Below are 10,957 nucleotides of genomic sequence, written 5' to 3'. Positions count from 1 at the left end.
TGAAACACAGGAACGTGCGCGTGACGTTTTGTTGATGAAAGACTGGTTACTATAATACAGGAAAGTAATTACCGGGGGAATTCGACACATCCAACTCCGTGGAGCTTTGTGCCCAGATTAGTGAGGTTAACCAGTCCACATGTACTGAGTGAGCGAAGATTTAAATTAAAAAAAAACATGTAATCCCCTTCACAAATGTTTTGATAGTTACAGAAACATTATCAACATAAATGCAAATGTAAAATTATCAAATTTTAAATTCTACACAAAATTACGGTCGTCTTCTAGCTTCGTGCTGGAGGCATTCCTCCTTTAGCCCAATCAGCAGAGCGTTGGACTTGAAACCTAGGAGGGGGTCGCTGGTTCGATCCCCGGGGGAAGCAACTACTCATTTCCTGTTACTCATATAATGAAATAGTTTATAATCGGTATAAACGATCATCTGAAATAAACTAAAGATAGCTTACACATACGCATTTTTGTCAAAAACTCATAACAGTATAATTACGATAATGTTTATTTATCCTTACCGTGTTCGGTGTTGGTAAAACTTAAAAACAGCATGAGGCAGACGAATAATTTAACATGTCTATGTAAATGTGACAGTTTTCATTTCATAAAAAAATGACTGTACATCACTTTTTTGATAAATTAACCAAACCCAGGCACAGCCCCAAATAGATAATATATTAAATATTATTGCAGGGTTATAACAGCAAGTACTTGAACAATAAAATACATTTCAGACACACTTTTGATTCTTCAGATTTTAATTGCAAACTATGTTTATGTTATTATCCATACACACATATATGTTGTTTAATTCTCTGTTGGTCATGGTTCTGTAACTAACCATACACACATATATGTTGTTTAATTCTCTGTTGGCAATGTTTATGTAACTAACCATACACACATACATGTTGTTTAATAATCTGTTGGCAATGTTTATGTAACTATCCATACACACATACATGTTGTTTAATTCTCTGTTGGCAATGTTTATGTAACTAACCATACACACATACATGTTGTTTAATAATCTGTTGGCAATGTTTATTTAACTAACCATACACACATATATGTTGTTTTCTCATTAAACATCGCTATCATTGACAACAGGATGTTTGCTTACTCAGGGCCAGTACGTATCACGAGTTGTCACCCCTAGTATACCGACACGGTCAGACATTGGATGTTGTATGTATTGCTCTGCTTACTTTCATTTTAAATAAAATTTATGGAATACATTAACATGACGATACATAGATATATAGTTAATATCGTACATACTTCAGATGATGACAATAGCAGTTTTTAAAGATGAAATCTACTTAGCTGAAGTACCCCATCAACAAATAACATATACTGAGTGGATACTTCCAGAATCGACCAATGAGATATGACCTTCAGAAACTAGAATGTTTTGATGGAAGAAAGGACACATATTGAGCAAGGTGAACCCCCAGGGGCAAGACAGCTATGTAGGGTGAGGGGGAGCATCACTATAGGGGCGTGACACTGGGATGAGGCACCCGTTTGGGGCAAGGAGAACAACGCAGGAATTTGGTGAAGGGAACATCACTGGAACGAGGCACGTGTAGATGCGAGGCGAAGGAACAACAATACAGGGCGTGGCACTTGTATGGGTCGAGAAGAACACCACAGGAACTAGGCATTTGTTTGGATCAATACACTTGTATAGGGCGAGGTTGACAACACAATGACGTGGTACGTATGTGGGGCGAGGGAACATCTCAGGGACGTGATACTTGAATAGGGCAATGAAGTATCAAAGGGGCGTGACAGTTGTGTAGGGCAAAGAGACACCACAGGGGTATGATACTTTTACGGGGCAAGGGATTACCTCAGGGACGTTATACGAGGGGAACTCGTAGGGACGAGGCATTTGGGTGGGTAGAGGAAAATACAGAGATGCCCTATCTCAATTCGGGATTGTTAAAAATGACACAAAAGCACTAATATACAAAACAATCCGATACCACATACAACAATAAACATTAAATAAAAAAGATAAACGGGAACATGAAAAACAACAAAAAAACTCAACAAACCAACGGAACGAAGACTATCACAAAAAACAGTTGGATACCAACCTCAATACGCAATCAAAAGCATCATAGATATAAAACAAAATTGAAGTAGCCGGGAACAAAGCAGGAACAACAAATTAGCCGACAAAACAGAAACAACAAGTTAGCCGACAAAACAGGAACAACAAGTTGTCCGACAAAACAGAAACAACAAATTAGCAGACGAAACAGGAACAAGTTAGTCGACAAAACAGGAACAACAAGTTAGCAGACAAAACAGGAACAAATTAGCCGACAAAGCAGGAACAACAAATTACCAGACGAAACGGGAACAAGTTAGCCGACAAAGCAGGAACAACAAGTTAATCGACAAAACAGGAACAACAACTTAGCCGACAAAACAGGAACAACAAGTCAGCAGACAAAACAGAAACAACAAATTAGCAGACGAAACAGAAACAACAAGTTAGCAGACAAACAGGAACAATAAATTAGCAGACAATACAGGAACAACAAGTTACCGGACAAAACAGGAACAACAAGTTAGCAAACAAACAGGAACAACAAGTTACCGGACAAAACAGGAACAACAAGTTACCGGACAAAACAGGAACAACAACTTACCGGACAAAAAAGGAACAACAAGTTACCGGACTAAACAGGAACAACAAGATACCGGACAAAACAGGAACAACAACTTACCGGACAAAAAAGGAACAACAAGTTACCGGACTAAACAGGAACAACAACTTACCGGACAAAACAGGAACAACAAGTTTGCGTACAATACAGGAACAACAAGTAACCGGACAAAACAGGAACAACAAGATACCGGACAAAACAGGAACAACAACTTACCGGACAAAAAAGGAAAAACAAGTTACCGGACTAAACAGGAACAACAAGTTACAGGACAAAACAGGAACAACAAATTACCGGACAAAAAAAGGCAATAACATAGAGAAACAATGGACAAAAGATTGATAGCATGTAGACACCAGAGACAAAAGAGAGACAATACAGGGAAACTTGCGTCAAAACGGCGACAAATGAATACAGGGACAAATAACACGGCAACTCTTGTAATACTAGTGCAAATTAGGGGGCAAAACAACTCATAAATAACATTTACAATGATGTCTTAACTACAACGCGTAGCTGTACTGTACACGCGTACATAGATTTATTAACATGATTCCATAGAAGATAAATCAATAGGCATGTTATTAAAATGTCAATAAAATGTTCCATTGATTTGAACAATATTTATTACTTAATTAAGGAAAATGATTACATGCCTAAATATATAATAAAAAAATATGTCTAAACGTTGATTTGAATCCACATCGTTCAAATTCATATTAAATTGGTTTTTTATCTATTCAATACATTTTCGCTACGAAAAAATTATTTGCTCATCAATATTTTGTTCCGTTTTCAAAAATGCCGACTTAGGGAAATACGGGCAGTTTTCCGCCATAGCTCTTTGGTCTCTGACTAATTTAATATTGATCGTTCGTTGTTTACAATGAGTAAATCACAGATATAACTTACGTATGTTATCGAATGTATCAGTAATATACAATGAGTGAATCACAGATATATAACTTACGTATGTTATCGAATGTATCTGTTATATACAATGAGTGAATCATAGATATATAACTTACGTATGTTATCGAATGGATCAGTAATACACAATGAGTGAATCAGATATATAACTTACGTATGTTATCGAATGTATCTGTTATATACAATGAGTAAATCACAGATATATAACCTACGTATGTTATCGAATGTATCAGTCAATCACAGATAAGACTTACATATGTTATCGAATGTATCAGTAATATACAATGAGTGAATCACAGGTATATAACGTACGTATGTTATCGAATGGATCAGTAATATACAGTAAGTGAATCACAGATATATAACTTACGTATGTTATCGAATGTATCTGTTATAAACAATGAGTGAATCACAGGTATATAACGTACGTATGTTATCGAATGGATCAGTAATATACAGTAAGTGAATCACAGATATATAACTTACGTATGTTATCGAATGTATCAGTCAATCACAGATATATAACTTACGCATGTTATCGAATGGATCAGAAATATACAGTAAGTGAATCACAGATATCTAACTTACGTATGTTATCGAATGTTTCTGTTATAAACAATGAGTGAATCACAAGTATATAACGTACGTATGTCATCGAATGGATCAGTAATATATAGTAAGTGAATCACAGATATCTAACTTACGTATGTTATCGAATGTATCAGTTATATACAGTAAGTGAATCACAGATATATAACTTACGTATGTTATCAAGTGTATCTGTTATATACAATGAGTGAATCACAGATGTATAACTTACGTATGTTATCGAGTGTATCTGTTATATACAGTAAGTGAATCACAGATATATAACTTACGTATATTATCGAATTTATCAGTCAATCACAGATAAGACTTACGTATGTTATCGAATGTATCAGTCGATCACAGATAAGACTTACGTATGTTATCGAATGTATCAGTAATATACAATGAGTGAATCAGATATATAACTAACGTATGTTATCGAATGTATCAGTCAATCACAGATAAGACTTACGTATGTTATCGAATGTATCAGTAATATACAATGAGTGAATCAGATATATAACTTATGAGTGAATCACAGATATATAACTTACGCATGTTATCGAATGTATCAGTAATATACAATGAGTGAATCAGATATATAACTTATGAGTGAATCACAGATATATAACTTACGTATGATATCGAGTGTATCTGTTATATACAATGAGTGACTCACAGATATATAACTTACGTATGTTATCGATTGTATCTGTTATATACAATGAGTGAATCACAAATATATAACTTACGTATGTTATCGAGTGTATCTGTTATATACAATGAGTGACTCACAGATATATAACTTACGTATGTTATCAAGTGTATCTGTTATATACAATGAGTGAATCATAGATATATAACTTACGTATGTTATCGAATTTATCAGTCAATCACAGATATATAACTTACGTATGTTATCGACTGTATCAGTCAATCACAGATATATAACTAACGTATGTTATCGAGTGTATCTGTTATATACAGTAAGTGAATCACAGATATATAACTGTTATATACAATGAGTGAATCACAGATGTATAACTTACGTATGTTATCGAATGTATCAGTCCATCACAGATAAGACTTACGTATGTTATCGAATGTATCAGTCGATCACAGATAAGACTTACGTATGTTATCGAATGTATCAGTTATATACAGTAAGTGAATCACAGATATATAACTGTTATATACAATGAGTGAATCACAGATGTATAACTTACGTATGTTATCGAATGTATCAGTAATATACAATGAGTTAATCAGATATATAACTTACGTATGTTATCGAATGTATCAGTTATATACAGTAAGTGAATCACAGATATATAACTGTTATATACAATGAGTGAATCACAGATGTATAACTTACGTATGTTATCGAGTGTATCTGTTATATACAGTAAGTGAATCACAGATATATAACTGTTATATACAATGAGTGAATCACAGATGTATAACTTACGTATGTTATCGAATGTATCAGTCCATCACAGATAAGACTTACGTATGTTATCGAATGTATCAGTATAATATATAATGAGTAAATCACAGATAAGACTTACGTATGTTATCGAATGTATCAGTCGATCACAGATAAGACTTACGTATGTTATCGAATGTATCAGTCGATCACAGATAAGACTTACGTATGTTATCGAATGTATCAGTCCATCACAGATAAGACTTACGTATGTTATCGAATGTATCAGTAATATACAGCGAGTCAATCACAGATATATAACTAACGTATGTTATCGAATGTATCAGTCAATCACAGATAAGACTTACGTATATTATCGAGTGTATCTGTTATATACAATGAGTGACTCACAGATATATAACTTACGTATGTTATCGAATTTATCAGTCAATCACAGATAAGACTTACGTATATTATCGAGTGTATCTGTTATATACAATGAGTGAATCATAGATATATAACTTACGTATGTTATCGAATGGATTGTTATATACAATGAGTGAATCACAGATATATAACTAACGTATGTTATCGAATGTATCAGTCAATCACAGATAAGACTTACGTATGTTATCGAATGTATCAGTATAATATATAATGAGTAAATCACAGATAAGACTTACGTATGTTATCGAATGTATCAGTTATATACAATGAGTGAATCACAGATATATAACCTACGTATGTTATCGAATGCATCAGTTATATACAATGAGCGTGAACGTAAGAGGCTCTTCTTTATCTGTTGTCGTCTGGTCTAAAGTTCCATAAACTATATATCATTTTCCAAATCGATACTCCAAACACCTACATCGACAAGACTTCACTATCATTCGCCTGAACGACGAATCGAAAAACCCATAAAAGAACGGATTTGCGATATGGTTAATGAAGTAAGTAAAAAACAAGTATGTATACATTTGTTTCTGTTCGTCCGAGTTATTAATCCAAAACGACGGAGCGTCCCACATTTCCTTGGAGAACATGTTGGCCAAAAGTGTCGGTAAGTAGGACACCACGAAGAATATAGAGATCCCCATGAACAAGATTGTATATCGTCTGCTTACCGACCGCGCGCGCTTCTGTTTGAACTGAGGCTTTGACATGCTGCCAGTGGGTGAGGTTGGCGAAGTAGGACAACTGCAAGACCCACGTGACCTACGGGATCCTTTAGGGCTCATCAAGTTTTGTCTGGTTGAAAGGTCACTTTCTGAGGTTGGTGTTTTTCTCTCTGGTATTTGAAGCCTTGGTCCGCCGTTACAGCTATTTGCTGGGGAGTACGTGGGTTGACAGTCGCTCTCGGAGCCAGAGGTCATGCTGCTAGCCCGCGAGTTCTCCACCCGTTTGGTCTGAATGTATATTTTCTGACCCACGCACGAGTACATCACTATTAGGGCTATTAAAATAGCTACAACAACAACGAAACAGAGCACCTGGTAGTAGTATATCGTGATATTCATCAGCTCCGACTCCTCTGTCCGAAGTCCACATCGGTACCCAACCACTGTGATGTTTTGTATTGTCTCCCGTATTGGAATTTCTCCAAAGAAAACCAGCTGAGGGATGGCCATCACGATAGCTGTACTTATGCTTATTCCAGCATCAATTTTGCAGCGCTTCAAGTCGTATTTTTTCCCAAAAGGACGACATACCTTTCGGAATCTCTGAATAGCTATCACTAGCATGAGTAGAACTGAAGAATTAAGCATGACTCGGAAAACAAAGATTGACATTTTGCAGATAGCATCCCCATAGAAAGTCACAGGTCTAATGCTGAGTATAAGTGATATAATCGGCCCAACGAGACACACAAAGGCATCCATTATGGCAAGCAACGGAATGAAGAACCGGTCGTTGATTTTTCCTTTCATGCAAAATCGGTAGACAATGAACACTACCATGTTTCCAAAGAAACCCAAAAGTGTAGTGAGAACGAAAAGGACGTCTAGAGGAATGAACAAAAGTGCTAGTCTAGTGTTCCATTCATGTAGTAGGACATCCGGGTCAGTGAAAACCAAAGTTACACTGGCAGTGTTGTTCAAAGACGTCATTGTAAGTTCTGATTCCAAATGTAGCGACTTGCAAGTAATGACAGTTAACGTTTTCACTCATTAACTCGTGAAGTATGTCGATCCCCAACAATGGAGGGTGAGGGCTGTGACTAATCGACCATTTATAATTAAATCCTCGTGTCACGCGCTGTATCCATTCTTCATATGTTTACTCCGAACTTAACATTGTCCTTTGTGATCACACATGCCCGATTCATTCACATATGGTGGAAATACTTCCCTGTCTCTCGTTTGCGCTATATTACAGGATTTGCGGCGGATGTGGTACTTGAATTTCAAGTACAGTGACAAATGTACTTCGTAATGCACGTGCAGACATATTGTTCAGTATGTATAAGCTATATATAGGTAGGTCACAAACACATTTCAGCATTGCATATTGCTATAGATCGTAACTTCAGTACATTTTCGGTAAAAAATAACACCTGTTATAAACCGATGTATTTTCTCTTAACCCAAACTACTCAGATTTAAATGCAGATATTACATATGGCAGTCCGATGTCCCCAATACTTTGTGGTGAGACGTCATATCAGTCATAAGGGTCCGGACATATCCCAAGACTTTGTGGTGAGGGGACACATCAGTCATTTGGTCAGGATATATCCCCAATACTTTGTGGTGAGGGGACACATCAGTCATTTGGTCAGGATATATCCCCAATACTTTGTGGTGAGGGGACACATCAGTCATTTGGTCAGGATGTATCCCCAATACTTTGTGGTGAGGGGACACATCAGTCATACGGGTCAGGATATATCCCCAATACTTTGTGGTGAGGGGACACATCAGTCATACGGGTCAGGATATATCCCCAATACTTTGTGGTGAGGGGACACATCAGTCATTTGGTCAGGATATATCCCCAATACTTTGTGGTGAGGGGACACATCAGTCATACGGGTCAGGATATATCCCCAATACTTTGTGGTGAGGGGACACATCAGTCATACGGGTCAGGATATATCCCCAATACTTTGTGGTGAGGGGACACATCAGTCATACGGGTCAGGATATATCCCCAATACTTTGTGGTGAGGGGACACATCAGTCATACGGGTCAGGATATATCCCCAATACTTTGTGGTGAGGGGACACATCAGTCATACGGGTCAGGATATATCCCCAATACTTTGTGGTGAGGGGACACATCAGTCATACGGGTCAGGATATATCCCCAATACTTTGTGGTGAGGGGACACATCAGTCATACGGGTCAGGATATATCCCCAATACTTTGTGGTGAGGGGACACATCAGTCATACGGGTCAGGATATATCCCCAATACTTTGTGGTGAGGGGACACATCAGTCATACGGGTCAGGATATATCCCCAATACTTTGTGGTGAGGGGACACATCAGTCATACGGGTCAGGATATATCCCCAATACTTTGTGGTGAGGGGACACATCAGTCATACGGGTCAGGATATATCCCCAATACTTTGTGGTGAGGGGACACATCAGTCATACGGGTCAGGATATATCCCCAATACTTTGTGGTGAGGGGACACATCAGTCATACGGGTCAGGATATATCCCCAATACTTTGTGGTGAGGGGACACATCAGTCATACGGGTCAGGATATATCCCCAATACTTTGTGGTGAGGGGACACATCAGTCATACGGGTCAGGATATATCCCCAATACTTTGTGGTGAGGGGACACATCAGTCATACGGGTCAGGATATATCCCCAATACTTTGTGGTGAGGGGACACATCAGTCATACGGGTCAGGATATATCCCCAATACTTTGTGGTGAGGGGACACATCAGTCATACGGGTCAGGATATATCCCCAATACTTTGTGGTGAGGGGACACATCAGTCATACGGGTCAGGATATATCCCCAATACTTTGTGGTGAGGGGACACATCAGTCATACGGGTCAGGATATATCCCCAATACTTTGTGGTGAGGGGACACATCAGTCATACGGGTCAGGATATATCCCCAATACTTTGTGGTGAGGGGACACATCAGTCATACGGGTCAGGATATATCCCCAATACTTTGTGGTGAGGGGACACATCAGTCATACGGGTCAGGATATATCCCCAATACTTTGTGGTGAGGGGACACATCAGTCATACGGGTCAGGATATATCCCCAATACTTTGTGGTGAGGGGACACATCAGTCATACGGGTCAGGATATATCCCCAATACTTTGTGGTGAGGGGACACATCAGTCATACGGGTCAGGATATATCCCCAATACTTTGTGGTGAGGGGACACATCAGTCATACGGGTCAGGATATATCCCCAATACTTTGTGGTGAGGGGACACATCAGTCATACGGGTCAGGATATATCCCCAATACTTTGTGGTGAGGGGACACATCAGTCATACGGGTCAGGATATATCCCCAATACTTTGTGGTGAGGGGACACATCAGTCATACGGGTCAGGATATATCCCCAATACTTTGTGGTGAGGGGACACATCAGTCATACGGGTCAGGATATATCCCCAATACTTTGTGGTGAGGGGACACATCAGTCATACGGGTCAGGATATATCCCCAATACTTTGTGGTGAGGGGACACATCAGTCATACGGGTCAGGATATATCCCCAATACTTTGTGGTGAGGGGACACATCAGTCATACGGGTCAGGATATATCCCCAATACTTTGTGGTGAGGGGACACATCAGTCATACGGGTCAGGATATATCCCCAATACTTTGTGGTGAGGGGACACATCAGTCATACGGGTCAGGATATATCCCCAATACTTTGTGGTGAGGGGACACATCAGTCATACGGGTCAGGATATATCCCCAATACTTTGTGGTGAGGGGACACATCAGTCATACGGGACAGGATATATCCCCAATATTTTGTGGTGAGGGGACACATCAGTCATACAGGTCACGATATGTCCCCAATACTTTTTGGTGAGGGGACACATCAGTCANACTTTGTGGTGAGGGGACACATCAGTCATTCGGGACAGGATATACTTTGTGGTGAGGGGACACATCAGTCATAAGGGTCAGGATATATCCCCATTTCTTTGTGGTGAGGTGACACATCAGTCATTTTGGTCAGGATATATCCCCAATACTTTGTGGTGAGGTGACACATCAGTCATTGGTCAGGATATATCCTCAATAATTTGTGGTGAGGCCTCACATCAGTCATTTGGTCAGGATATATCCTTAATACTTTGTGGT

The 10,957-nt window shown here is 38.6% G+C and overlaps 1 protein-coding gene across 1 annotated transcript; it reads right to left on the bottom strand.

Moving 5' to 3' along the window:
* Positions 1-6,333: 6,333 nt before the first annotated feature.
* LOC110441680 (cholecystokinin receptor type A-like) lies at positions 6,334-7,964 on the bottom strand. The gene has a single exon (XM_021484888.1). The coding sequence runs from the start codon at positions 7,749-7,751 to the stop codon at positions 6,480-6,482; it is 1,272 nt and encodes a 423-aa protein (XP_021340563.1). The 5' UTR covers positions 7,752-7,964; the 3' UTR covers positions 6,334-6,479.
* Between the last annotated feature and the right edge of the window lie 2,993 nt (positions 7,965-10,957).

This window comes from Mizuhopecten yessoensis, unplaced genomic scaffold, assembly GCF_002113885.1.
Source record: "Mizuhopecten yessoensis strain PY_sf001 unplaced genomic scaffold, ASM211388v2 scaffold716095, whole genome shotgun sequence".
NCBI classification, from domain to species: domain Eukaryota; kingdom Metazoa; phylum Mollusca; class Bivalvia; order Pectinida; family Pectinidae; genus Mizuhopecten; species Mizuhopecten yessoensis.
The sequence above is the reverse complement of the archived record's forward strand: the minus strand, read 5'-3'. Positions and strand labels throughout refer to the sequence as shown.

Coding starts and splice junctions, on each gene's coding strand:
- LOC110441680 (XM_021484888.1), bottom strand. CDS start 7,751: ATGACGTCTTTGAACAACACTGCCAGTGTAACTTTGGTTTTCACTGAC.